Here is a 26,979-nt window from a genome sequence, read left to right as displayed (position 1 = left end):
ATCCTCTTTGGGAGTGCGAATGGCAGAGTGTTCTCAGCTGTGGACCTCCCGGGGGGAAGCATGAACACTCGCTCCACCTCTGTTGCGGACATCGACGGCGATGGGAGCTTGGAGATCGTCTTCGGCAATCACGGACAGCAGAACCAGGTACTTTTCTGGTCGACGGACACGAGAACGTTCTCCGCGGCCATTCTCCCTGGAGGAAATCGAGATTCCCATTCCACATCTGTTGCAGATGTCGACGGGGATGGTTTCATGGATATTGTGGTCGGCAATGTGGGTCCTGACCATGCGGCAGTCGAACTCGAAGTCGACCATAAAAACCAGATTCTGTTCGGGATTGCGCCGCGTGGAGGCTTCTCAGACGTTTTGGACCTCCCAGGGAATAGGCACACTAGTGGACCCACTAGATCCATCTCGGTGGCGGACGTCGACGGGGACGGGTTCGTGGACATCGTGCTCGGCAACAGCCGAGAGATCCAGGTCCTCTTTGGGAGCGCGGACGGGAGGACCTTCTCCGAGGTCGCCCTCACCGGAGGGAGCAGGAACATTTTCTCCACCTCTGTCGCGGACGTCGACGGGGACGGGTTCATGGACATCGTGGTCGGCAACGGCGGCCAAGAGAACCAGATCTTCTTTGGGAGCGCGGACGGGAGGAGCTTCTCCGAGGCCACCCTCCCTGGAGGGAGCAGGCACACTTGGTCCACCTCGGTGGCGGACGTCGACGGGGACGGGTTCGTGGACATCGTGCTCGGCAACAGCCAAGAGACCCAGGTCCTCTTTGGGAGCGCAGACGGGAGGACCTTCTCCGACGTCACCCTCCCAGGGCGCAGGAGCACTTCCTCAACCTCCGTGGCGGACGTCGACGGGGACGGGTACATGGACATCGTGGTCGGCAACTCCGGCGAGAACCAGATCCTCTTTGGGAGCGCGGGCGGGAGGACATTCTCCGAGGTTGCCCTCCCTGGCCAGGGAGGGCACACTCAGTCCACCTCGGTGGCGGACGTCGACGGGGATGGGTGGATGGACATCGTGCTCGGCAACACCTTGGCAGAGAACCAGATCCTCTTTGGGAGCGCGGACGGGAGGACCTTCTCCGAGGTCGCCCTCCCCGGAGGGAGCAGGAACACTTTCTCCACCGCTGTTGCGGACGTTGACGGGGACGGGTTCGTGGACATCGTGCTCGGCGAGTACAACGCAGAGAACCAGATCCTGTTTGGGAGCGGGGGCGGGAGGACCTTCTCCGTGGCCCCCCTGCCTGGAGGCGCTAGATCCTCTCTTTCCATCCTCATAGCAGACGTCATGAACATGGACGGGAGGTTGGATATCGTGATTGGCAACGGCGGAAAGGAAGCCAACCAAATCATATCGTGGAGAGCATGCCTGAGTGGAGGCGCACAGCTCCACGGCAAGAGCTGGTGCTTCAAGTGCCCTTCCTTCATGGGACTCACGGGCACCTCCTGCGTCGAGTGCCTCCCCGACTTTCTACAGCAGCCCGGTGCCGGAGAGCTCTGCGCGACAGACCCCTGTCCACTCGGCGAGCGCCCGCTCGGCAGCGACGCGTGCACTCCTTGCAAGAACAGGCCGGGCGTCTTCTACAACACCAGCGCCGCAGCGGCGCGCACAGAGAGCGACCCCACCACCTGGATCCAGCCCAGCTGCGTCGAGTGCCCCACAGGCAGCTTTGCGGACGCCGTCGCCGTCGACGAGTGCTTTGCTTGCCCTGCGGGCGAGTACCAGAACCTCACCGGCCAGGCCGCGTGCACGCAGTGCCCTGCTGGCCAGTTCCAGGCTGAGCGCGGCCAGACGTCATGCGACTCGTGTGCCACGGGCGGATACTGCGACGCCGCTGCGACGTGCGGCGGCGGCTTCACGCCGTGTCCAGCAGGTACCTATAACGAGGGGCAGAGCAGCAGCTCATCCGATGACTGTCAGCAATGCCCCCCCGGCACCTCTAGCCCGACCACCGGCGCAAATAGCAGCGAGACATGCTCTAGCTGCCGGGCTGGAACATACGGCGACGCCAAAGGGCAAAGTGAGTGCAAGGACTGTCCTGCGGGCCGTTACCAGAACGACACGGGCGCGACGTCCTGCCGCGACTGCGAGCAGGGCAGCTACTGCGCCAAGGGCGCGGCGGCGCCGCTGCCTTGCGGCGCGGGAACCTACTCGGACAAGTTGAACCTCGACTCGGCGGGCGGCTGCGAGGGCTGCCCAGAGGGCCACTTCTGCACCACCGGCAGCGTGGTCCCCGTGGCGTGCCGCTCCGGCACGTTCGCTTCCGGCTCGCACAACGCCGAGTGCGAGCCGTGCAAGGCGGGATCCTACCAGAACGCCACCGGCGCTGCCGGCTGCATCCGGTGCGGGCTTGGCAGCTTCTGCCCGGTCGGCGCGTCCCTCGAGCTGCCTGCGGCGTGCGAGCCGGGTACATACGCCAACGTCACTGACGGCGACGGTTTGCCCGACTGCTTCGACTGCCCGGCGGGATCGTCGTGCGGCGGCGGCGCGGCGCCGCCGGCAGAGTGCTCGCCGGGCTCCGTTGCCGCCACGCCCGGCCTCTCCAAGTGCGAGCGCTGCTCCGCCGGATCCTACCAGAACGACACGGGCGCGACCTCCTGCCGCGACTGCCGGCAGGGCCACTACTGCGCCAAGGGCGCGGCGGCGGCGCTGCCGTGCGAGGCTGGCAGCTACTCGCGCGCCACCAACCTCTCCGACGCGAGCGAGTGCACCGACGCCTCGCCGGGCTACTTCGCCACCACCGGCTCCACCGAGCAGACGCCGTGCTCGCCGGGCACCTTCACCGCCCTCGCCGGACAGAGCATCTGCGAGAGGTGCCCTCGCGGCACGTCCTCCGGCGCCGGCAGCTCTTCCTGCGACGACTGCGCTGCCGACACTTACGCCGCCAACGTGGGTCAGGGCGAGTGCATCCCCTGCCCCTACCCTCTTGCTAGCGGCACCGGCAGCGTCACCTGCTCCGTCTGCAAGGCGGAATTCTACCTGAAGGCGAGCGTCGATCCAGATGACGTCTTCAAATCCCCAACCAAGTACTGCGTCCCGTGCCCGTCGGACGCCGCGTGCCCGGTCGGCACCACCCTCGAGACCCTCGTCCTCCCGCCCGGCTTCTGGCGCGCCAGCCCCTCCTCCGCCGTGTTGACAGAGTGCCGCCTCTTTGGCGGCAATGCCGAGGCCGGCGAGACGCGGTGCGCCGGCAGCGAGCCGGTGGCGAGAAAGGCCTCTCGCCGCCGGAGGATGGTGGAGGCGGGCTCGGACGCGTACTGCGCTTCGGACTTCAAAGGGCCCGAGTGCCGGCTCTGCGCTGCGCCAGACCACCACCTCGTCGACGGTGACACCTGCGAAGTATGCGCTCCGCGCGCCGCCGCTGTGGGCCGCATCGTAGGCCTCGTCCTCGGCCTCTGCGTCGCGTGCGGCTTGGCGGCTTGGGCCTACCACATGCCGTGGCGGAAGAAGCGCATCATCGGCTGTCTCCTCCGCTTTGCAGACCGCTCCGTCAAGTACTACGTCGGGGTCGGAATGACGGCCAAGGTCAAAATCCTGTTCGGCTTTTACCAGATCAGCACCGTATTGTCCTCCACCTACTCCGCGCGGCTGCCAAACAAGTACACGGGCTGGACGGACAACTTGGCCAACGTGATCTCCGTCGACTGGTCTGGCTTTTTCCTGCCGGAGCAGTGCCTCGGCTACGCTCTGCGGCTCCTCGCCATCGCCCTCTCCCCCGTCGCCCTCATCGCCCTGCTAATGGTTGCGGGAATAAGTCTGCGGCTCCACGGCTGGCGTGCTGCCCCGCCGCCGCGCGAGAGAGCGTGGTACGCGGAGGCGGCCCTCGGCCTCCTCGACTTCACGCCGGCGGGCCTGGTGCTCATTTTCTGCTTCGTGCCCACCATCAGCGCCTCCATCTTCCGCTCCTGGTCGTGCCAGGCGCCGCCCCTCACAGCTGACTGCCGTTGCTCACAACCCCACCCCTCAGTCCTCGCGATGTTCTGCTGATAGGCCTACACCATCTCTCCGCCAAACGAGCCCCTGCGGCAGGTCTCCTACATGCGGCAGGACGCGAGCGTCGAGTGCGGCTCCGACGATCACGGACCCATCACCGGCCTCGCCATCGGCTTCATCGCCCTCTGGCCCGCCGGCTCGCTGGTCCTCTTCACGTCGCTCCTCGCCGCCTGCTACAAGCCGCTGCAGGCCAAGACGCCGAATGCTCTGACGCGGGCCACCGCCTTCCTCCACCGGGAGTACGAACAAAATTGGTACTGGTGGGAGGCGGTCGAGCTGGCGCGCAAGCTCGTGCTGACCGGTTTCGTGCTTCTGATACCGGAGGAGCGAGCCTTTGTTCGCCTGGTGGTGGCGACCCTAGTCTGCTCATGCTACGCCGTCGCGCTCGCCGTCGTGCGGCCGTACAAGCGGGTCGAGGACAACGTCATCGCCGTCGCCACGAGCCTCGTGCTCCTCCTGCTCTTCCTCGGCACCAACTGGAGCACCATCTTCCTCGGCATCGAGGAGCGCTCCGGGATCGATGATGCCAATGCAGTCCTCGGCTTCCGCAGCCTCAATGTGATTGTCGACTCGATGATCATCCTCGTTGCAGTCGTGCTTGCCTTCTTCCTCGTCGGCGCCATCGTCGCCGCCCGACGCGTCGCCAAGGTCCCCACGATCCGCCTCGTCTCGACCAAGCAGCCCCCCGAGATGAGCATCGGGACTGGCCTCACGTGGCACCTCTTCAACAGCCACATCTGGTGAGTCATAGCTATGGAGGGAGAAGAGGAACAGCAACCCGCCACAACATACCCGGCGGATTCCGATAGGTCGACCGGTCAAGACGCCGTAAAGGTCATCAAGGGTGAGCTCGAGCAGCTGCTGCCGGACATCAAGATTTTTCTCGACGCGCGCACACGCTCAGCAGCGCTGCTTTAGCTACCACAGCCCCTCTGACGCTCCGCGGTGGTGTGCTCTCACAGGTAGATGACCTGAAGGATATCGGGGCGCTTGAGGAGTACATCCAACGCTCGCAAGCCATCCTCTTCTTCCTCTCGCAGGGCTACTTCCGCTCCAAGGCGCGCCTCTCCTTCCCACCCCGCCTCTACCGCCCTCTGGCCGTACCTCCCGCCTCTCCTGCGCCTCAGAACTGCCTTCGAGAGATTCGCTCGTCGCTCGAGAAGGACAAGCCGCTCGTCCTCGTCCAAGAAGCGGACCCTGCAAAGGGCGGCGGGACGCTGCAGGCGCTGCGCGACGAGTGCCCCGAGGACCTGCAGCCGGCCATCTTTGACGAGGACTGGCCGCTCACGATCTGGTATCGCATCGAGGAGTTTCAGCTCGTCTCCCTCAAGATCATCGCCGAGGCGCCGCCGGCCACAGCCAGCCGCTACGCAGTCCTCTCCGTCTCCCGACCGACCCCACTGGAACCACAGGCGGTGCTCCTCTGTTCGCCCAACTTTCTGGACAAGACCTCCCTCCCGCTCTGCGTGTCGGGCGAGCTCGAGAGCGAGTCGCTCGCCTTTTCCAAACCGTGCACGCTCTGGGCCTCGCCTGCCAACGCGGGCGCTCTGGAGCTGGCCACCGAGATCGCCACCGCCGTTGCCGGTCTCACGATCTCCACCGCCGATGCTCGGCCGGCCACCGCGACGCACATGCTGCTCTACCTCAACGAGGAGAGCTTCGTCAGCGACGAGGAGCGGCTGGCCGAGCAGGTCAAGCAGGCGCGCCAGGACAGGCTGAAGATCGTCATGGCGCACGAGAACGACCCCGCGCTCGGCGGCTGCCAGTTCTCGAGGTTTTTCGAAACCACGCCGCAGGAGCGAATGTCTCACAGTGGCGCCCGTCCCGAGCCTCCCCTCCCCCTACAACCCTCTCCTCCCAACGCCGCAGGAGCTCATCGCTGGCGGACTCTACACGGACCTGGCAAAATCGTGCTTCCCCGGCCGCCACCGCAAGGCGCGCGCCCTCTCTCTCTCACAGCGAGCTCTCCCCCGCATCGAGTGTTTCGTGACGAGGGGCGTCCCTGTCCGCAGGTGTCGCTCGTGCTTCTGGCAAAGAGCCTAGGGGCTACCCCCGCTCGCACGGACCTCCGCGTTTCGGGCAGCATCGCCGAAGCGGGGGACCTCATTTCCGGTGGCATTGGCGAGGGCAGCACCAGCCTCGCGAAGCGCAGCCTTGGCGGCCTCAGCCGGGTGTTCGCCAAGATGAGCAGCCGCAGCTCTGCGGAGGCGCGCGAGGTCTTTGAAGGCGAGGCGTCGTCGGTGCAGCACCAGGTCTGATCGTAGCCAGTGGGGGAAGGGGGCACGAGTGCCTAGAAGTTACAACGTTTGACATATAAAACAAACCACAGAGGCTCGATAGAGAGAACAGTGCGCGACACCACTCCCAGACGAGAGACACTTCTCGTCCACACACCACTCTCTCCCGCAGAGCGGAGATTGCACGCGCACTCGCACAGCGGTCCAGCGCGGGCAGCGCCGTCACACAGGGGGTCACAGCGCCTCGCCCTCGGCGCGCCCTCTCGGCCTCGCTAGCGCTCTAGATCTCACAGGAACGCACACGGTGCACACACGCGGAGAACTTTTTCTCAAAATACCGCCCCAGAGTCAGAGAGGGCGCGTGAGAGACGAAAGGTCTCGATCGAAATTAGTGGTTGTGCGTTAGTGCGTGCGAACGCGCGCGACGACTGACTAGAGAGGACGAATATCCGGTCTAGGCGCTAGAGCCCGCATTGGCCACTAGGACTGCTCGATGTCGTAATGTATGTCGATCGGGACACAGGACATGTTGAGTCAACCACCCTTCGCCAGAGAGAGCCCGCCGGAAAATCCTTCATTCAGGGCAGCGCCTTAACTGCATGCTTCTTGACGATCGGCGGCTCCACAAATGTTGTGGCGCTTGGCAGAGGCTTGCTCTTGGACGGTGCAGGTGCCCACCTATAGCGCAAGGCTGCATTTCTGCGGCACGTGGTGGCTGCGCGAGGCCTTGCGTGTGATCTGACACGAGAGAGGAGGCGCACGCATCTACGATTCATCGCTTGTCGTTGATCTTCTTTGCGAGCAGCCGCATTAGCTCCAACATGGCACGCTCCGAGGTAGCGGCCGCCTGTCCGGTCGGGAATCATTCCCAGCTAAGCTCGCTGCTCACAGCCAGGCAAAGTTTGTGTTGGGGCAATGAGGCGGAGGTGCGGGCAATCGCGCCTGCTCTGTGACAAAGCTGAGCCACTCCTCGCGGCTGACCATTCCGTCGCCGTTGGTATCGAGCACGTGCAATATGACCTACCCACAGCTGCCCATCCTCGACCGACTGATGGTGCGCGCGGTGTCTGGCATGGGCTGGAGGCCACGCCTTGTCAGCAAACGCAGGCGTCAGCGGGTGCTTGAGCAGCTCGGGCTCCATCCGCAGGATGGCCCTTCGCATGTCGCTGAGCTCGGAAGTGTCTAGCGTCCCATTTGTGTCACGGTCCGCCACGGTGAAGACGTTCTGCGCCTGCGAGGGGCACACGAGGCGTGGAACGGACGAAACGCGGCGTCACAAAGGCGTCTCGAGGTGATCGCGCCTCTGCCATCAGGCTCTTGCTCTTGAGCCTGCTCGGCGGACTGTCTGGGTGAGGCAGCTTTCGGGTGCTCGCCGAGCGGCTCACCGTCAGGGGCGTAACGCCCGCGCCGCCCTTCTGGGAGGGCGCGGACAGCGTCGACTTTGGCTCTCTGCGTGCGCCGCCCGCCTACGTCGCATGAGCACAGGGTATACACCCTGCGTCGATCGCTGCGGGTCTGATTTTGGGTTGCGACACACGGGGTGGGAGACGACGGAGAGCAGTTTGCTCGTGCTCCGCGCGTGCAAGTTGCGCGAGCGGCCGAGGCCGTGCGCCCCTGAGCCGGATCCCAGCCACGGAGTCAGCGCGGGCGACGACTGCGAGCGCAGCATATTCAATCGAAAATTCGTTTCGGGACGCTTCTACGAGTAAAATTCGAGTTTCTTTTTGGAACAATCCCCTTTCGCGTAGGCACCTCCCGTGGTGAACCGCGTAATCTCAAACCGATCGCGGGCCGAAGAGAGAGGCGCCCGTGGGGACCCCACAATTCCCTTCCCCTCTCGGAGGGCCGGACTGAGGCGTCAAGGGCCCCGCTCTTTCTTCGTATTGTGGCCACTTCGGTGTTCGGATCGCGGCGTTACAAATCGGTTTCCTTCGTTACTCTCGGATCAGAGATAAGAAATTGGACTCCCGCCTTCCACTGGCAGGCACCAACTATCGCTCGGCTCGAACACAGAATGATGTCGCTTGCCGAGCCCGCCGCCCCATCTCCCATGTCCCCTCCGGTCGCCGCCCGCCTCGCCAGCCGCGAGCACGCCGCCCGTGGCGAGGCGCTGCGAGCCAAGATCGAGAGCCTGCATGGCCAAGCCGCAGAGCGCGCCGAGGCGCTCAAGGCCTCGGTGGTCGCCAAGGCGCGCACGCGGAACGGAGTGACGCTGGAGAAGGCGGCGCTCACGCGGCAGACGATCCACGCGGCCGCGATGGAGAAGACGGCAGCACGCTCTGTGCGAGCGGACCGAGCCGCCTGCCAACGCGAGGAGGCGCTCGAGGCGAAGGCGGCCAAGGCCCGGGCTTCCCAGGCCAAGGCCGCCGAGGCGGCGCGCCGCGCCACATCCCTGCGTGGAGGCGCCGGTCCCGAGCGCGACGACGCCGACCTCGCTCGCGCAGTGAGCCCCGACAGCGTGCTCCACTCGCCAAAGACGAAGCTCGACATTGACCGCTTTGTGGCTCGCCACCTCCTCGCGGACATCGACGTCAGCCCGCGCGGCGACGACGCCGGCGGCTCGCCCGACGGCCGCAGCCCGGCTTCCTCCGCCGCGAGCAGCAGCGGCACCATCGTCTACGGAGACTCTGACAGCGGCACAGCGCCCGCGACCCCCAGTGACGCAGGTGCCGCTCTCGCGCCGGAGCCGCCCGAGGAGCAGGCGCAGCCGGAGGAGCAGGCGCAGCCTGTGGAGAAGGCGCAGCCGGTGGAACAGGCGCAGCCGGTGGAGCAGGCGCAGCCGGTGGAACAGGCGCAGCCGGTGGAACAGGCGCAGCCGGTGGAACAGGCGCAGACCGTGGAGCAGGCGCAGCATCAAGGCTCCGACGGCGAGGATCCCGAGGGAGAGGTTGTGACCGACGACTCCCTGCCGGACCTCGAGGAAGAGACTCCGTCGCCGACGCCTCCGAGTCTGCGGGCTCGTCGAAGCTCGTGCACCGACGCCGCCTCGGCGCAGACGTCTCCGGGGGACGCCTCGGACACGTACGAGCCCTACGAGCCGCCGCCGCGGTACTCTGAGCCGGCAGCGGCGCCGGCGGCTGTCCCCGTCCCGCACCCAGCGCCACGGCTTCGCTCGGGCGCTGCCGCCGCTCTGGCCGCTGCGGCTGCGACCGGCGTGGTCGCCGCCTTTGCCCTGTCCGAGGGCGGCAGGCTTGCGCCCCCCTTGCAGCGCCCCGCACGGGCCCGCGCCTGCGTTGGCTCCCTCCTCCCTCCCACCGGCGGCCTGGTCTCCCTCTCGCCACATCCCTGCACGCGAGCGCACACGAACGCACATGTACATGTGCGCGACGAGCACGCGCACAACCACAGCACGCCAGGGGGGGGGGGGGGGGAGAAGTGCTGCCTTGCATGTGCTGCATGTGCGCCTTCGCGAGCAGCTCCTCCGGTGACACTCTCCCCCAGCGGGACGGCCCCTCCCTCTCGCGCAGGACCTCGCTCAAGCTGGCCTCGCTGGAGTCGCTGGAGTCGCTGCAGTCGCTGGCCTCGGTGCCGTGGCTGGCCGACGCGCCGCCTGAGCCCGCGGCAGCGCCCGAGCCCGAGGGCGTTCAGGCGGCCGTCCTGGCGCTGCTGGGCATCGACGGCGACGGCGACGGTGCGCGGGCGGAGAGCTGGGGTGGTGGTGAGGGCGGGGTGGGGGGGTCCCAGCGGGCTGCCGGTGTGCTCGAAAGGAGGGGGGGGGGGGGGGGGGTCCCCCCGAGGATGGCATATTGGTACCTCGGCCCGGGCGGCGTCCCCGGCGCGGGCGGCGCGGGCGGCGTTTTTTGCAAACAACCCCTCTTCAGCGAGTGGCGGCAGTGACAGTGCGGACGGCGGTGCACCATCCGCAGCAGATATGGGCCAAACCCTTACCTTGCCCACCCGGGGGCCCACCCGGGGGGTCCACGCCCCCCAGGCGCACTCGCCGCCTCGGAGGCGACGGGCCGCCGCCTCGCCGTCTTCGCGGCCGCTGCCCTCGAGCGGCTGTCGGCCACGCTCCCGCTCCGCTCGTGCGCCTGAGCCGCCTCGGAGAGAGCAAGGTCTCCGATGTGCGCCTCTCCAGCGACCTCGTGTCGCCTCTGGCTCACGCCCCCCGCACTGTACGCTCTCGCTCTCGCGGCCCTCGCTCGCCCCCCCCCTGCCCCCCCTTGGACAAGTCGAGAGGATTCCCTCAGCCGGGCGCCACAAACCCGCGAGCGCGGGGGACCACCTCGGTCGGAACGCATCGCGCGAGAGCCGAGAGTCCCGAAGCGACTCTTTGCGAGCACGCGCTTCTCTGCGTGGGACGTCGAACGGCCTCCCGCCTCCTGTCGCGCGCTCTCTCTCTTCACTCTTGGTGCTTCCGCTCTGAAGCCGGGCTGTACGTTCCGCTCTCTGTCTACTGTCTCTCCCTGTACACAGTCGTGTTGTTATACGGCGCGGCGCTCTTTTCTGGGTTCTGTGCGCGCATCACACACGACACGGCACACACAGACTCAGACGACACACACCGCGACGCGCGGCGCGGACCTACAGACGGAGACGCCCGGGCTGCCCCCGGCCCCGGCCCGCGGCGCTGCCAGATCTAATCACAGGCAGATCTCCAGCAGCGGCCAGCGCGAGCGGGAGCAGGGAGAGGCTGAGGCAGTGACGAGATTCGAGACACGAGAGATACGAACGACATCGAGAGTACGACATAGCCCCTGAAGCCTGATTGCACATTGCTGAGATATTACGGTACTACGTTGATCGTTGTCGGTTGTCGCGTGTTGTTTGGAGAGTTGCGCACGCACGGTCGACCCGCCGCGCGCCGCGGTGTGCTAGGAAACTGCTAGCTAGAGCTGTTTAACATTAACTTTGGGCCTAACAGTTGCGCCTATAGTGTGTTGGCTGAAATCCTTGACGGTGTTCAAGTGTTCACCCCAGCCCATGCTGTTACTGTTTGTTACTGTTGTTACTGTTGTTCAGCGGCCAGCAAGCAGAAAATGGCAAAACCCCCGGGTAAAACCCGAAAATACCTGGGTTTTCCGGGTATTTTCGGGTATTACCCGCACTGGACGCTGGAGATCGTCGTGGGTCACTGCCAGGCCTTCCTTGTTGTTGTTCAGCCGGCCTAACGTTAGCTACTGTTGTTGGGGAGCCCCACTGTTGTTCTGTTGTTACTGTTAACACTAGCAACAGCCAACACGTGTTCAGCTCCCAACGTCAAACAGCTCTACTGCTAGCTGCTGGTCCCCGGTACGCGGTAGGTACGTCTACGTGCCCTAGGCTGCTACGGCTCTAGGCAGAGCGGCTGTCTGAGTTTTGGCTTCCTCCTCGTTCTCGGCTTCTGGGGAGTGTGCTGGCTCACACTGGGCAAATCGGCCGATTTCCCTCCCGCTAAATCATCACGGCCCCGCGCGCCTCTCATGGGGCCTTCCCGGGGGGCGTCGGCAGCACCGCCGTTCCGCGCGGATGTTGCAAACGGTGGCTCGGGACGCCTATCTCGGCAGCCCCGGGGCGGGAGCCGAGGAGGGGCAGCCGTTGCGGTGGCGCCATTGCGCTCGGCGGCGCGTGGGGAGCCGAGCGGCTCCCAGCGATCCCGCGAGAGATTCAGAGAAGGGCCCGCAAGCCGCATCCGTCACGGATGCCGCGCCCACGCTGCCCGACGCAAGCGCCAGATGGGGGAGGAGGTTGGCAGCCTTTCGCTTCGAGGTTGGCACCTCGCAAGAGAACTCTTGCGCGATTTAGCGGGATGGCGAAACGGGGGCGATAGCGGCCGCCCAATGTCGGTGCTGGTGCGCTGCGGCGGCGGTGCCTCGAGGGCGGTGCGCACACTCGCACACACCCGCGGCTTTTAGACTTTTGTGTGCACACACATGGCGGATGGCGCTGGTCGTGGCGGTCTCATCAACGTTCGCTCGTCTAGAGAGACGAACGAGAGACCTCAAAAACAACAGTCAACTCAGAACGAGTACAGAACTGACAGAAGGGAACAACACCACGCAGCTCACCATGCGAACGTGCGGGCGGCGCCTTGACGGACAGCGGTTCAGCTCTTGCGTGCGGGGCGCGACACTTCACGAGCGCGCCTCATTCTCGCCGCCCACCTGGCTGCGAACGCGCCCACGCAGGCGGGCGCGCTACGCGCACACCCACTGGCCGGTCTTGGAAAGCACGCACTCGCCGCCCTCGGAAAGGCGGCCGCAGATCTCGTGCTGCTCGTGAATCAGACATCCCTCATCGTCGCCGTAGTGGAGCGCGGCGTTCGAGGCGGCGCCCACAAACACCACGCCCGCGACGAGACCGATTGCTGCGGCGCCAAGGTCCGGGTGCAGCACGACATCGCCGTGTGCCTGCAGCGTGGAAGCACGCTATGAACGTGGGCTGAGGGCGTGACTGCGGATAGAATGCCGCGGTCGCCATGTGAGGTTGGCATCTAGACGGCGCCTTGGACGCCATCGTCGCCTGGTGCACGACGTCAGCGAAGGCGGGCGCTGCTACGAGCGGAGAGAGCGCGAGCGCCGACGCGGCAGCGGCGGGTGTCGGAATGCTTGGGATGCGAAGCGCCGACGTCGTTGCGACGCCCAGGAGGAAGATGGCGAGCTGGGGCATCATATCTCGCTGGGTTGATTGATGACAGATCGGTGAGCTGACAGGGCAAAAGAAAAGAGTGAGCTAGACGGAGAAAAGTTTGTTTTAATCCGCGCTGCCGCCTCCTCAAAACGAGCTCTCGCGTCCTCACTCAACTCTTCTATGAGTGACAGCATCGCCGACGAGGCGATTGGCCAGGCCTGCACGCTCCTCACCGCCGCGCTGCACTGCCGCCGTCAATCCGCGGAGCTCAAAAAGTGCCTCGCGGCCAGCGGCTCTGCAGGATGCGCTCACGCTCAGCAGGCTTTCGCCACCTGCTCGCATGAGCACGCCTCCGAGGTAATCTCGAGCCTGGTCTCTGTGGCCAGCGCGCACTGCAAGGCCGAGGTGGCGGCATTCGCCGCTTGCAAGCGTGGTGGCAGCCGGGCGTGCGAGGAGGAGGATCTCGCAGCGTTGCGCTGTGCAAGCCTGCAGGTGTTGCGGAGCGCGACCAGTGCTCTCCGCCTGCGGGCGCTCTTGAGCCAGTCTGCTCTCGAGAGCGAGTCGTACCCCAGATGAGGCGTCTCGCCGTCGCGTTGTCGTCTGTTCGCAACGCGGGCTGCTGTGGTTCTTTTTCATTCTCCTCACACTCCTGACAACTCGGACACCCGCTGAGAGAGTAACATGTACTGAGTGTACGGCTCTACTGAGAGATCGTCGATCTGAATGTACGCGGATATCACCATAACCCATGTACCATGACATGTGTATGTGCATGCGACTGATACAAGCATGACGGTGCCCTTCGGCCTTCGCGGTCTCCCGCTGTCGGAGACCACGGGTTGTTGCACGAGTATATGGGACAAAAGCGTCGAAAATGTCCCAAAAAAGCGTGTCTCGAGTTTGTGGCAGCTCCGCAGCCTGCGCGCGCTGCCAGGACGCACCGCTCGCGCGTTCGGCACACTCAGTGGACCCCACCGAGTGTGCCGAACCAACTGGAGTGAGTAGGCTCGACGCCGTACTCGAGATGGAGCTGCCACAAACTCGCCGCCGAGCGTGCCACCGACGGCGTCCCGGCGGCGGTGATGGAGTGTGAGACCTGAGGCTGCGGAGGTGACGCCTGAGGTACCGGCCCGTGCACAGCGACTCAGCCGGCGACCGCCACGGGCTCAGACGAGACTTGTCGACTCGTTACGGCTCAGCTTCACCGTGGTCCTCGGGCGTCTGTCGACGTCAGGACCACCCATACAGCTCGCGGGTTTGAGGTCGCAAGAGCCAAGATGGTGGCGTTTGGACATCCCAACCATCACACAAGACAGCCTGTAGGTGATGGCGGGACGGCGCAGTGTTTGTGGCACTCGGCAGTAGGCACCCGCGGCACGGCCCCGCTGTCGGCTCTCGCGGGCTGCGGAACCGGACCCAGAAAGGGACGGTCCGGGCGAGTGTGGCAGCTCCTGCGCTAGTATGGGCACCCTCTATTATAGCACTACTGATCCTGGTCATTAGAGCTGCCAGGGATAGCGTCAGGAGCTGGTAGGAGCTAAAACCCCTCATATTTGAGACATCGTGTCCCATATACTCGTGCAACAACCCCCACACATGTTCGAAGCTCTTCCACCGCAACAGCACGACCAACTCATGCCGCAATCTCGGGCACACACACACACACGCACTCGTCTCTCCGTAGGCGAGTGCAGCCAGAGCTCTCACACCATGAGCGCGGGGGCAGCCGCGGGATCTCCCGCGTTCGCCGCGCCGCGACGCCGGCGGAGGGCAATGCCCACAGCCACAGCGGCGAGCGCCGCCGCCACCACGCCCGCCGCCGCGGCCGGCTGCGCGCGGCTGGGCGTGGCGGTGGCGGCGGCGGCGAGCTTGAGCGACGCCTCCGACGCGACGCTCGCCGCAGCCTCGCTCTCCATCTGCTTGGCGGCCTGCTGCTCGGCGTACTTTGCGGCGACGAACGAGGCGGCGGAGGCGGAGGCGTCGCCGACGGTGGCATTCTCCGAGAACTGGATGGAGGCGAACTTGTCCGCGGTGGCTTTGGAGGACGCCTGGTACGCCTGCCCCTCCTTTTGGAAGTCGAAGCTCGGGTCCGTGAAGAAGCGGAAGCCGGTGTCGAGCCCCTGCGCGGGCCGAGGCGCCGACGTTGAGGCGCCGACGCGTCGTGGGCGTGTCGCAAGAACGTGTGGCGGGCGTGTCCCCGGGGGGGTCACGTTGCGGGTCGTGGACGTGTCGTGGGCGCGTCGTGGGCGTGTCGGGGGTATGTCGTGTGGTACGCCTGCGCGGCGAACCCCGCGCCCGTCTCGGCGCCCGTCTGCGCAAACGGCATCCAGCCAACCTTCTCCGCCGGCGCCTCAGCGGCGGGCGCCTCAGACGCGGCGCCTTCTTCGATGCGCCAGCTGTTTGTGGTGGAGGAGAGGCCAGCCGCGGCGTTGGTCGCCGCGGCGACCGCGTTCGCCTTGCCCGCCGCGGAGATGTCGGAGACCATCGCCACGGCAGAGTCGACGGCAACGGCCGCCTGAGGGAGGGAGGCGGAGTGAGGGAGGCGGAGGGAGGGAGGCGGAGGGAGGGAGGCGGAGGGAGGGAGGGTGCGAGGGTGCGCACATGCATCGCTCGCACAGGCCTCGTCGGGTACTCTCGACTCTCTCCCGTCTACACTCGCCTTGTCATCGAACGACTCTGCAGCCTTGGCGCGCTCTGCAATCTCCGCCTTGTCCTTGACGACGCCGGAGGAGATGGCCTGGAGGGCATACGCATTCACCACGGAGAGCACGTCGTTCGCCTCGCCCAGCAAGGCGCCCGCGCCGTCCATGCCTCCTCCCGCCTGCTCGTACGCCGCCTTCAGCCGCTTGATCGCGGCGTCCTGCGCGTCCGTCGTGAGAGAGAGCGTGGTCGCGACGCCCTGCGTGGCGGCCGCGGTCTGGGAACCCGCCTTGCTTTGCGCGTCGGCGGCCGCCGCGTCGGTGGCTGCGGCGGTCGAGGCGGGCGTCGCATCTGCGGCCTCTGCTGCCGCCTGCGCCTCCACCAGGCTCACCTGCCCGCCCTCGGTCTCGAGCCAGGCGGCAAAGTCGGCAAGCGCCTTGGTCATCGCCGTCGTGGTGTGCACGGAGGCCTTGTTCGACGCGGCCCAGAAGTGTGCCGCCGCCTCCTTGAACTTGCCCTCCGAGAGATCGGCCGTCACGAGTTTGTTGGCGCTGTTCGACGCGGCAGAGTCGGCCCGCTCCTGAGACGCGACCGCGGCCGCGGCCGTCTCGGCGGCGCCGGCTGCCGCCACGGAGGCAAGGGCGGAGGCGAGTGCCACGCGAGCGAGAGCGGACAACGCCATATGTGTGTGTGTGTGTGTGTGTGTGTGTGTGTTATGTGGTGGCGAGTGCGGTGCAGAAGGGAGTGAACGAAACGGAAAAGAAGAAAAACTTCCAGGTGGAATGGTCAGCTGTGGGCGACGGCTAGCGCATCACACTCCTCTCCTTAAAATCCCTGTGTGGTGGCGGCGTGCCGTCCTCCCATCCCTCCCTTGGGTTGTCTGTTTTCTTTCTTTCTTTCTGGGTCGCTGGAGATGACTGCTCTATTTATTTATTTATTCGTGGGTCGCTTATTCATTCGACCGCTTTCATAGCCGCGGCACGCCGCCAACACACACAGGGATTTTAAGGAGAGGTGTGTGATGCGCTAGCCGTCGCCCACCCTAGGGAATCCGCGTCTTCGTTTTCTTTTTGTCAAAATGCTCTGCCACCTCGCGGGGCTCGCACTCGTGCCTCCGCGCGCGCCGACGCTCGCGCCGCGGCGAGGCTGGCAGCGGTCGGCTGTCGCGTCCTCCGTGAGGCCGCCGCCGCTGCCCGACGACCGGCCGGGGCTGCCGCCGCCGACCGAGGAGGGCGGCGTGCTCGCGCAGATCCTTCCCATCTCGCTGCTGCTCGAGTCGCAAGAGGCGGACCGCGCTGGCGACCTGGCGGTGGGAGAGGACGCCGGAGCCTTTGCGTGGCGGAACGAGCGGTGGGGCCAGGTGATCGAGGACGGCGGCGAGGTTGGGCGCGACTGGCTCACCTTTTTCGCGGCGGTCGGCACAATCATGTCGGCGCTGGTCGTGCTGTGGATCTACTCGCCGACGGGGTACGGCGACGACTTTCTGGCGGCGCTCGAGGCAGCGTGTGGCGGCAACTCCCACCTCGTCACTCTCGCCTTCGGGATCCTCTTCCCCCTCGTCCACTCTGGCCTCGCCGGCCTCCGCCCGTACGCGTCGCGGGTCACGGGCGAGCGGCTGTGGCGAGTCCTCTTTGCGTCGTGCTCGCTGCCGCTCGCCTACTCGTGGATCGTCTACTTCATCTCGCACGCGCACGACGGCGTCGTCTGGTGGAACGGAGAGGCGTCTCCCGTTGCGCACGCCGTCGCCTGGTGCGCTCCCTAGAGACATCCGAGATGGGAGAGGCATCCGAGATACAGCCCGCCACCTTCGGACAGAGGCATCCGAGATACAGCCCGCCACCAGCGGACTGCGCGGCGGCTTCGGCTTGAAGCGGCGTTGGCCACAGGCACGCCTTCTCTCTCATGTCTCGGATGCAGCCCATAGCTCGGATGCAGCTCGCAGCTCATGCCTCGGACGTCTCTCTCGTCAGGTGCGCGTCCTTCTCCTCCTTCTTCCTCCTCTACCCGTCAGTCTTCAACCTCAAGGAGGTTGCCGCGGTCGAGAAGCCGCGCCTCCACCTCTGGGAGACCGGAGTCATTCGGATCACCCGCCACCCGCAGATGGTCGGGCAGCTGCTGTGGTCCGCCGCCCACTTGTCGATGGTCGGCTCATCCTTCACCGCCCTTACCATGGCCCTCCTCGTCGGGCGCCGCGCCCTCGCCGCGCTCTGGGCGGCGGCCGGCGGCGCCACCCCCACAGATCGCGCGCCTTGGCGCTGCCCCCCCCTTGTAGGCACCACCTCTTTGCGGTGTGGCACGGCGACCGGCGGCTGGAGGCGGAGCACGGGGACGCGTTCCGCGCCGTCAAGGAGCGCACCTCCGTCTGGCCCTTCCTCGCCATCCTGGACGGCAGGCAGACCCTCCCGCCCGACTACTACAAGGAGCTCGTGCGCGCGCCCTATGTGCTGATTGCCGCCGGCACCCTCGCCGCCTACAAGGCCCACCCGTACATGCAGGCCGGCGCCGCCCTCGTGCGGAACACCGGTCTCGTCCCGGGCGGTGTCCTCGATGGCCTGCTGGGCGAGTGAGCGTTTGCCGATCGACTGCGCGAGGTGGGTCCAGAAGATGCGAGAACCGAGCTAATCTCTTTTCTTTCGCCATCTGTATCTTGACACGACATGCCGCGGTGTGCATGCGGCTTTTGCGGGTCTCGGGTGACGCGGGTCCTCACTCAAGTGTGGGACATATTCATGTTACCCCTTGTAATTTTCTTATTTTCTAGATACTTCGATTGATTTCAAACTCATCAAAATCGTGTCGGTCAAAGGAGAGAATCCAATTCCCTGCGCCACGGAGTGCGGTGACGACTGACGTGTCCTCGTGTGTGCCTGGTGCGTGCGTGCGCGGAAATTTTGGTGAGACGTCTCTGTCTCACGGGTGTTTCGTCCCTGTCTCACTTGCATGATTTTTTCCGTCTCTCTGCGTCTCTCCAAGCGTCTCTCTGCTGTCACAGTGCTGAGTGTCAGTGTCGCCGGTGCATCTCAGATGCGTCTCAGATGCGTCTCACATTCGTCTCTTTCGGCCGCGTATCACTCAGTCTCACGGCTGGGCTGAGACGTCACAATTCCTGAGCGAAGTGAGTCGTCTCACTTCCGTCTGAGACAGTGCTGAGCCACAATGGGACGTGGCGCAGGGCGGGGTTTGCGACGCCACAAGCCGCTGCTTGACTGAGTCGTCTCAGGTCCGTAGAGACCATGCTGGGCCAACCTGAGACGTAATTGTGAGACAGTGGCGATTGGGGAGACTCAACTCAGGCTGTTTCTGAGGTGCGGCCTGTGGCGGGTCTCGGTGAGTGTAGACGAACCCCAAGCATAATCGCGCTCTCTGGCTCAAACGGCGCGTAGCCGCCGGTTGCTCTATCGCGCTCTCAGACGCAAACGGCGGGCGTAGCCGGTTGCTCTCGCGGGCAGGGCGGTTCGGGTTAGTGGGTTAGTGCCCAGCACTACGCTCTCGCCCTCTGTTCGTCGCGGCTACGCCCTCGGTTTGATGAGCACTTTGCACCGACCGCTCCGAGGTGAGGCGTGTCGGACGATCCCAACTAATCGCGCTCATATCGCGCTCCCTGGCCCAAACGGCGCGTAGCCGGTTGCTCTCGTGGGCAGGGCGGTTTGGGCTAGTGCCCAGCACTACGCTCTCGCCCTCTGTTCGTCGCGTTCTTCACGCCGCCGCCCACGCCACCGCCCACGCGCCGGCGGCGGCGGCGCCGTCATCCACGCCGCCGCCCGCGCCGTTGCATCTGCCGCCGCCCCCGCCGCCGCCCCCGCCGCCGCCGCCGCCACTGCCGCCCTCGCCGCCCTCGCCCACCCCATTGCGCCACGCTGCTTCCCTCGCCACGTCGTTGCCCACGCCGCCGCCCCCTCAGCCCTTACAGCCGTCGCCGGGCGTTACCCACGCCGCCGCCCCACTCACCGCCACCGCCCTTGCCGTTGCCACACCTGGCCCACATACCGCCGGCGCCCTTGATTAGGCACCGCCGCCACCCTCGCCACCGTTGCCCACAACCGGTCCCACGCCACCGCCCACGCGCCACGCCGCCGCCGACACCGCCGCCGGCGCCGCCTGTGCCAACGCCACCGCTGCCCTCCCCACACGAGCACCCACCTCGCCGGCTCGCCGCCACCCATGCTGTCGCCGCCCTCACCCCTCTGCCGACCGCGCTACAACTGGCTAGCAAAGACGACGCAGCCTATAGTCTCGACTCTCCCGCCAATGTCTCACGATTGCGTCTCAGGTTGGCTCATGGCATGGTAAGATGGTATCTGACAACGGCAGCGGCTTGTGGCGTCTCACACCCGTTCTGCGCCGTGTCTCATCACGCCGTGGCTCAGCACAGTCTCAGAAGCAAGTGAGACGAGTCGCGCTCCTTGGCGCAGCAACTATGCCGTTGTGAGACCGAGTGAGACGAGGATTGCCGCTTGTTCACCGTGAGACGAGTGTGAGACGCTCTGAGATGAAATGACGAGACGTAGTAGAGACGACAGTGTCACACCGCAGAGGTGAACATTTGTCTCACTGGTGTCTCAAACAGTCTCACCTGTTCGCCCTGCGTGCGCCCTTGGTATTGCTCCTCTCTCCGCCACCCTTGGTCTCCAGCACACGGCCGCCACCGTCCCGGCAGGACGCTCCTCGTCTACTACCCGCTCTGCCACTGGGTGTGGGGCGGCGGCTGGCTGGCCCGGCTCGGCGTGTGCGACTTTGCGGGCGGCATCGTCATCCACACCTCCGCCGGAGTCGCCTCGCTCGTGACGGCGCTTCGGCTCGGACCGCGCGTGGGCTTTGCCGGCCTTGCCTCCCACTCGCTCGCTCCTCACAATTTGCCGATGGCCGCCACGGGCGCCGGGCTGCTGTGGGTTGGCTGGTTCGCCTTCAACGGGGGCAGCGCGCTCGCGGTGGGCAGCCTCGCGGCGAGCGCACTGCTGTCCACGCACGTCGCCGGCGCCGGCGGCGCGCTGGTGTGGCTCGCCCTCGATTGGGGCCACGCAGGCCGCCCGACCTTTGTCGGCTGCATCAACGGCGCCCTCTCTCGTAAGCTCGCCGGCGTGACGCCCGCTTCGGGCTACGTGACGCCCTCGGCGGGGCTCGTGGTCGGGCTGGTCTGCGGCGCCGCCTCGTATGGCGGTGTGCTGCTCTTCAAGGCGCCCATTGCTGCCTCCCTCTCCACACAGCACAGCTGCTCCCCTCTCCACCAGCTCCCTCTCCATGCCTCCCCTCTCTCCTCCCTCAGGAGTATCTCCGCATTGACGATGCGCTCGACGTCACCTCGATCCACGGCGTGACGGGCGTGGTGGGCTCGCTGCTCCTTGGAGTGTACGCCTCGAGCGAGGTCGACCCCCTCTCCTCACACACGGATCACTCGCGGGCGCCTTCACTTGGTAGGATGCGGCCGAGTCGAGCCCACACTCCCGACTTATCCCTTGCCTCAGGTCAATCCGGCTGGCCCGGACGGCTCGCTCGACCAACTAAGGCTGCAGGCGCTCGGCGTGGCGGTGGCTATTGCGTGGTCAGGCGCGGGCACGTGGCTCGTGATGGCCGCCATCGAGCGCACGCTCGGCAGCGCGCGCACAACCGAGGCGCAGAGCCAAAGTACCCCCCCCCCCCCCCCAGCACTCGCTGCCCCCAAAGCCCTCTCGTTGCTAGGCTGAGGAGCTGGACGGGCTCGACCGCTCGCAGCACGCAGAGAGTTCGTACCTCGACCTCGCCGCCTTTGTCAAGCACGCAACGCCCACCACCGACGAGCTGTTTGAAGGGGCCGATCTTGCGCTGGGCGAGGTCTCGCCCGCGAAGCGGAGGAGCGGCCAGAGCCTCTCGGTGCGCCTGGCCGTAGAGATCGCCGAGGCGGCGATGGTGTGACTCGCGTTCGGTGCTCGGGGGCACGCGCAGTATCCGACTCACAAGAAGCGCGGAGAGGCCTGTATCTGCTGTGTGCGCCTGTGCGCTGTGGTGTGTTCTCTATGTGTACAGTCGACGGAGGTGGTGAAACTCTCGCTCCTGAACAAGAAAAACGTGTTCCTCGACAGTTACTTTCCGCTGCCAAGACGTCAATCTCCCTGTGCCGGGTCGAGAACCGTTGCTTAGAGAGAACGTGTGGACACAAATACCTACATGGTTGGGTTCAGTCTTCAGTCCTGTGCACTGTGGTCTGCTGCACGTCGGCGTTTTCATCTTTACCTCCCCAGAGGGGGAGATCTTTCCCCACTCAGCTCGGGAACGACGGCTCGACCTCCACCACGTCGAACTCGACGTCGTCGCGCACAAGCCGGTGGGTGACGCCGGTGGGGTGCAGGTACGTGAGGGGAGGATATAGGCACTCCTGCTCGTGCGGAAACGCGGAGAAGTCGCTGATGTCCACGCCCATGTTCATAAATGTGCTGCTCTTGATGCGGAAGAGCAAGGCCTTCTCGCCCGCGGCGCACGCGTAGCGAGCCGCGACCTCCAGCCGAAAGGTCGTGCTGCAGCAGGCAAACTCAGTCCCGCCGAGCGCGAGAAAGCGAGGCGAACAAATCATGTCCCCCATCCCGCGCCAGAGGATACGCCCCTCCTCTGGCTTCGCCGGCCGCTCACAGCCGAATGCCCTGGCCACCGCTTGCAGCGCAGACAGCGGCGCGCTGCCTCTCCCAGCACCTGTGCGCTCCCCGTGCCCCTCGCCCACGCTCTGGTCGACTGAGCCAAGGTACGAGCTCTTGCTGACACCAGTCGCCCGCCCCTCCTCCAAACCGGAGCCCTCCTCTTGGCTCTCCTCGTCACCTCCCTCCTCGTCTCGCCGCGCCTGCCGCGACGCCTGCCGCAGCGTCTCCAGGCTGAGCTCGCCAGCCACCGCCAATTCCTCCATCTTCTTGCACTCGGGGTCGACCGTCGTCGCTGCGGCGACGGCGCGCATCCGCTTCAACGCCTCGTAGATGAAGGCCATCGTCACGGGCTGCGGGTGGGGCGCCGCCAGCTGCGGGGGCTCGAGCGGGAGGGGGTTGCCCGCCTCGTCCTTGCGGCAGGGGCTGAGCTTCAGGTTGCGCATCGGGCCGTTGAGAGCGCGAAACGCGGCGGTCGAATACAGACGCAAAGCGACGACGTGCGCTTCCTCAAGCCGCGCCCTGCGAGCCACCGGCAGCGCGACAAAGTCGGCGAGCCGCATGCCCCTACGGCTGCGGAGGCTGGAGCCGTCCGGGGCTCGGTCGCGCCGCCAGCCGTTGTGGAATTGCGCGTTACTGAGCCGGCCGGCGCGTCGAGGATGTAGCGCAGGTTCTCGAGCACCTCCGGGTCGCCCAGCGCCTCGGCCTCCGCGACGATGGCGGCAGTGCCCGCAGCCATGCGCTCTCGCAGGTACGCCTCCTCGTAGCCGATGATCCCGTAGAGCCCCGTTGCCGCCTCCTCGGGCTGGCCGGTGACGAGCTCCTTAGCCGAGCCTGCAAATCTGTCGGAGACTCGCTCTGAAGCGCCAGCCAGCAGCTCGTCGACGCTCGTTGCGCCGCAGCGCGCGAACGCTGCGAGGTAGCGGCCGCCGGGGACGGCCTTGCACCCCGCGCTTTTGAAGCAGCAGCGCCCCCGAGACGCAGGCAAGAAGCAGGCTGGCGCAGCCCTGGCCGAAGAGCATCCAAGCGAAGATTGGCGCGTTTTCCGGCCGAATCGCGTGCAGGTACGCGCTACAGACCTTGCCGTGAAATGGATAATAGACGTTCTTGCCGCCCAGACGAAACGATTCGTACTCGTCTCTCTGACCGATGAGCTGGTGGCACTCGCTGACGAAGACCTTATGCCAAACGATAATTTCTCCCACCGGGTTCAGGTCTTTTTCTTCCCCACTGTAGGTCAGACTCCAGCTCGCAAGGAGCCAGGCGCAGTAGATGACACCACTCGCGCAGCCCAAGAGAAGCCAGAATCCCCGCGACGCTCTCGACTTGACCCACACCGCACAGGCGACGTCCTGCTGAGAGAGAGGGAGGGCGACCGGGAGGACAGCCAAGGCGGGCAGCCAGGGCAGAAGAGGGACGGCCAAGAGGAGCAGAGTACGCGCAAGCCACCTCGTCTGGCGAACGGCCTTGCCCGCCTCCGCTCCGTGGAAGCGGTTTCGGTTCTTGTCCACCTCGATCGCGTCCAAGGCGCGTTCCAGCTCCTGCAGCACCGCTGCACGTCTGTGGCCCAATGCTGCTCTACAGACAACGACCGCAGGCAAGAGCACTGCCGCCCAGATCGGCAGCAGCCAAAGCACCAGCCACACGAAATCGGATGTTCGCCAACGGGGCGATGTGAGTCTCCAATCCGCATCCAACACCCGGACCGCGGCGACAGTACTGAGCTGGCGCTTCTCGTTGGGCAGGTCGCAGCCCGTGCTTGAGGTCACGCGTACGAAGGGGGGGAATGTTGCCAAAAGGTCACCAGCGATCGTGCTTCGGATGGCTGCAGCATCGATCTCGCCATGTTTGCTGTACCTCTCCCTGGCCAGGACGATGCACATGGAGAGAACCTCCTTGACTTGCTGTGGCAGCGGTGCGGCCGGTGGCAGAGACGGAGGCGCTGGCGGAAACGGAGGCGCTGGCGGCAAGGCCGGCGGCTCGGGCTGCGCCGGTGGCGGAGACGGAAAAAAGAAAGCAATCACCGGGCCGGCGATAACGGCAATCGGCAGAGCGAGCAGCATGTCCTGCCGAAGGAGGCGGGACCCTTTGGCAGTCTCGGCTATTTTTTCTTTTTTCCCGCTTCTGTCGCGCGCAACGCAGGAAGTCCGTCCCGCGCCGGATGTAGAGCTCTACCTCACCGGCGCGACGCTCTCCTGCAGCGCCTGCGCGCAGAGCAGCTCGAGGCGCGGCACCTGGTACATCTGCGCCAGCTCCATCCACGTGCTCGATGCGCTCCCGGTCGTCGCCGACCAGGAAGGTGACTTTCCCCTCTGGGAGGGTGGCGTCGCCCCACGTCTTTGCGAGGTCAGCTGCAAGGCTCGAAGGCGGAACGAAGATCGGGGCAAAGGAGGGAGGCGGAGGAGCGGAGGCGCAGCCACGCAGACCTGGCGGAGGCCACCGATCGAACCGACCAACAGCGTGCTGCCGTCGGCGTTGATGGCGACTTCGACTGGTCCGTTGAGCTCCGCCGCGTCACCCACGCTGTCAGCGCTGCCCTCCTTGCCACTGCCCGCGATCGTCGTCACCTCTCCTGTCGCCACCTCCACCCGCCGGATCTTGTGGTTCTCGCTGTCCGCCACAAACAGCGCGCCGCCGTCTGGGCTGATGGCGAGTCCGTAAAGGTAGAAGATCTGTGCCGCGTCGCCCACGCCATCCGCGTCGTCCTCGTCGCCGCTTCCAGCGACCGTCGTCACAGCGCCCGTCGCCACCTCCACCCGCCGGATCTTGTGGTTCTCATGGTCCACCACAAACAGCGCGCCGCCGTCGCGGCTGATGGCGATGCCACGCGGGTCGTAGAACTGCGCCGCGTCGCCCACGCCGTCCGCGTCGCCACCCCAGCCGCTGCCCGCGATCGTGGTCACCTCGCCAGTCGCCAACTCAACCCGCTGGATCTTGTGGTTGCCACTGACTGCCACAAAGAGCGCGCTGCCGTCCGGGCTAACGGTGATGCCGCCTGGGTAGAAGAACTGCGCCGCGTCACCAACGCCATCGGCGCTGCCCGCTGCGCCGCTGCCCGCGACCATGGTCACCTCGTCAGTCGCCACCTCGACCCGCCGGATCTTGTTGTTGCTCCAGTCCGCCACAAACAGCGCGCCCCCGTTGGGGCTGGCAGCAACGGTGTAGTAGACGTTGCTTGCCGGCAAGGCTGCCACGCGGCGTACGCGCCCGGCCGCCGAGACGTGCAGCAGCGAGTCCTTCGTCGCGACGTACGCCACGTACCAGGCGCCCGCGTGGTCGCGTGCGACGCCAACCTCACCGAGCGATGCCAGAGGGCCGTCCTCGCCCTCGAGCGCCAGCGTGGTGACCTGTCCGACGACGCGCGCGCCAAAGCGGATGGGCGTCTGAAGCCATCCGCGACCGGAAAGGGCTCCTCGTCCTCCTCACCGCCGCCGCCGGTGCGCCTCGGTGCGGGCGCGCTTGCGGGCGGCGAACGCCATGTCGGGTCCATGTGCATGAACATTTGAGCTATTTTTGGCGCGAGGGCTGGATTCGGGTCCAGGGCTGGGTGGGATATCACGCATGGATGGCGTTCGTGGCACACGCACGCTCTCTCGAGGTCCCCCCATGCTCCACGTACCCCTCTCGCCCGTGTCCATGTCTCTCATCCGCGCGGACGCCCTCTCCCTCTCCCCGATCATCCATCGCGGACTTTCGACCGCGGGTCTCACGGTCACGCGGCGGCGCGCGTGGCGGAGACGAGGATGGCGAGCGAAGGTAGCGCCGCGAGGCACTGCGCGAAGACGAGGACCGCGTTGAAGTAGCGGTCCGATCGGACGACCAGCCACGCGAGCAGCACCTACGGGAGATGGCCCGTGTCGGCCGTGCCCCGACTGCACGGCCAGCGGCGCGAGCGGCACCGAGCCGCCCGAGCACCAGACAGCCGCCTCGGCGAGCCAGCGCCAGCCGGGATGCCGGCTGAGTGGGATGCTCGCGAGGGGCGCCGCCAGGCTGAGCGCGTAGTAGGCCAAGTCAAAGGGGTGGCGGCGCGGCCCGCCGGGCACCGCCGGCGGCCGGCGGCGAGGGATGCGCGGATCGAGGCGGATGTCCACGAGGCGCTGATCCTCCACGCTGAGCATCAGCAGCATGAAGTAGAGAGTGGGGAGGGAGGCGAGCACGCCCGCCTGCCAGCCAAGGTGCGAGATATGGGGAGATATGGGGAGATATGGGGAGATATGGGGAGATACGGGGAGATGGCCCGCCTGCCAGCCAAGGTGCGGCCACGCGACGAGGGCGCGGCCGAGGATGAGGTAGGCTGCCAGCACAAGTACCTACTACCACACCTCCAGAGTACCGAATCCAGTGTGGGTTCAGTCGCGTGGGTGGTGTGGTAGGCTGGGAGCACAAGCACCGTCACCGGCGCGGAGTACATCGCGCTCATCAGCCGCGGCTGCGGGTCGCCCGGCCGCCAAAACGCGAGGTACCCAAAGTGGCGAGAAGATCGCCAGTCGGTGTACGACGAGACGAGACAGACGAGCGCCCAGCCGAAGAGTAGCGAGCGGAGCCACGAGACGCCCGTGTGCCACAGCCCAAAGGCGGCGCTGCTCAGCTCGAGGCCAGTCACCTGCCGGCGAAAGAGAGCCGAGAGATAGCCGAGAGAGAGAGAGCCGAGACCGGTGGCCTAGGGGTCTGTCTCTTCTGGGGTCGCGCCACCGTCTGTCGGTACAACAGGCTGCCCCGCTCGTCGCTGTGGCCGAGCACGAACTTGGGCAGCGTGCAGAGCGACACCGCCACGCCGAGGCCGAGAGGAAGCGGCAGCGAGAGCGGCGGCGGCGGCGGCGGCGGGAGAGGCGCCGCAGACGCCTCGCTCTCGCCGGCGAAGGCTCCGGCCGGGTCGTGTGCGCAAGTGAGCTGCGCCTCCCCCCCCCCCTCGGGGCTCGGGGAGGAGAGCATCGCGTAGGCGA

The 26,979-nt window shown here is 66.2% G+C and overlaps 9 protein-coding genes across 9 annotated transcripts in view; 5 read left to right on the top strand and 4 right to left on the bottom strand.

Annotated features, from left to right (window-relative positions):
• Positions 1 to 3,246: 3,246 nt before the first annotated feature.
• Positions 3,247 to 6,266, top strand: EMIHUDRAFT_241612 (hypothetical protein; the record flags this gene model as incomplete). Its single annotated transcript, XM_005773514.1, has 5 exons — positions 3,247 to 3,870; positions 4,006 to 4,748; positions 4,818 to 4,842; positions 4,971 to 5,812; positions 6,092 to 6,266. The coding sequence occupies 5 exons, from the start codon at positions 3,247 to 3,249 to the stop codon at positions 6,264 to 6,266; spliced, it is 2,409 nt and encodes an 802-aa protein (XP_005773571.1).
• Positions 6,267 to 8,295: 2,029 nt separating this feature from the next.
• EMIHUDRAFT_241610 (hypothetical protein) lies at positions 8,296 to 10,280 on the top strand (the record flags this gene model as incomplete). The annotated part of the gene is made up of 3 exons (XM_005773513.1): positions 8,296 to 9,419; positions 9,713 to 9,903; positions 10,177 to 10,280. The coding sequence occupies 3 exons, from the start codon at positions 8,296 to 8,298 to the stop codon at positions 10,278 to 10,280; spliced, it is 1,419 nt and encodes a 472-aa protein (XP_005773570.1).
• A 2,081-nt stretch (positions 10,281 to 12,361) lies between these two features.
• EMIHUDRAFT_241609 (hypothetical protein) lies at positions 12,362 to 12,833 on the bottom strand (the record flags this gene model as incomplete). Its single annotated transcript, XM_005773512.1, has 2 exons — positions 12,362 to 12,574; positions 12,696 to 12,833. 2 exons carry the CDS (start codon positions 12,831 to 12,833, stop codon positions 12,362 to 12,364), a joined length of 351 nt encoding a protein of 116 aa, XP_005773569.1.
• A 141-nt stretch (positions 12,834 to 12,974) lies between these two features.
• EMIHUDRAFT_241608 (hypothetical protein) lies at positions 12,975 to 13,370 on the top strand (the record flags this gene model as incomplete). Its single annotated transcript, XM_005773511.1, has 1 exon — positions 12,975 to 13,370. One exon carries the CDS (start codon positions 12,975 to 12,977, stop codon positions 13,368 to 13,370), a length of 396 nt encoding a protein of 131 aa, XP_005773568.1.
• Positions 13,371 to 13,509: 139 nt separating this feature from the next.
• EMIHUDRAFT_444583 (hypothetical protein) lies at positions 13,510 to 16,158 on the bottom strand. Its single transcript, XM_005773510.1, has 5 exons — positions 15,454 to 16,158; positions 15,070 to 15,309; positions 14,389 to 14,914; positions 14,180 to 14,186; positions 13,510 to 13,616 (listed from the first exon to the last, which is right to left on the bottom strand). Exons 1-3 carry the CDS (start codon positions 16,114 to 16,116, stop codon positions 14,498 to 14,500), a joined length of 1,320 nt encoding a protein of 439 aa, XP_005773567.1. The 5' UTR covers positions 16,117 to 16,158; the 3' UTR covers positions 13,510 to 13,616; positions 14,180 to 14,186; positions 14,389 to 14,497.
• Positions 16,159 to 16,512: 354 nt separating this feature from the next.
• Positions 16,513 to 18,184, top strand: EMIHUDRAFT_458464 (hypothetical protein; the record flags this gene model as incomplete). Its single annotated transcript, XM_005773509.1, has 3 exons — positions 16,513 to 17,183; positions 17,405 to 17,620; positions 17,707 to 18,184. 3 exons carry the CDS (start codon positions 16,513 to 16,515, stop codon positions 17,999 to 18,001), a joined length of 1,182 nt encoding a protein of 393 aa, XP_005773566.1. The 3' UTR covers positions 18,002 to 18,184.
• Positions 18,185 to 19,717: 1,533 nt separating this feature from the next.
• AMT21 (putative ammonium transporter) lies at positions 19,718 to 21,323 on the top strand (the record flags this gene model as incomplete). The annotated part of the gene is made up of 5 exons (XM_005773523.1): positions 19,718 to 19,818; positions 20,092 to 20,566; positions 20,698 to 20,796; positions 20,897 to 21,056; positions 21,151 to 21,323. The coding sequence occupies 5 exons, from the start codon at positions 19,718 to 19,720 to the stop codon at positions 21,321 to 21,323; spliced, it is 1,008 nt and encodes a 335-aa protein (XP_005773580.1).
• A 4,209-nt stretch (positions 21,324 to 25,532) lies between these two features.
• Positions 25,533 to 26,182, bottom strand: EMIHUDRAFT_368928 (hypothetical protein; the record flags this gene model as incomplete). Its single annotated transcript, XM_005773508.1, has 2 exons — positions 25,533 to 25,874; positions 25,936 to 26,182. Coding segments are annotated over 2 exons (353 nt in total), but the record flags the coding sequence as incomplete, so codon positions are not given.
• Positions 26,183 to 26,303: 121 nt separating this feature from the next.
• Positions 26,304 to 26,979, bottom strand: part of EMIHUDRAFT_458462 (hypothetical protein) — a gene marked incomplete at both ends in the record, with an annotated part of 1,843 nt that continues 1,167 nt past the window's right edge. The window contains 3 exons of the mRNA XM_005773507.1: positions 26,304 to 26,346; positions 26,427 to 26,639; positions 26,729 to 26,976. Coding sequence (XP_005773564.1) covers positions 26,305 to 26,346; positions 26,427 to 26,639; positions 26,729 to 26,976 — 503 coding nt within the window. The remainder of the gene's footprint in view (positions 26,347 to 26,426; positions 26,640 to 26,728; positions 26,977 to 26,979) is intronic.

Source organism: Emiliania huxleyi (genome assembly GCF_000372725.1).
Source record: "Emiliania huxleyi CCMP1516 unplaced genomic scaffold EMIHUscaffold_336, whole genome shotgun sequence".
Lineage (NCBI taxonomy): Eukaryota > Haptophyta > Isochrysidales > Noelaerhabdaceae > Emiliania > Emiliania huxleyi.
Note: the sequence above shows the minus strand (reverse complement) of the source record. Positions and strands in the feature narration are given on the sequence as shown.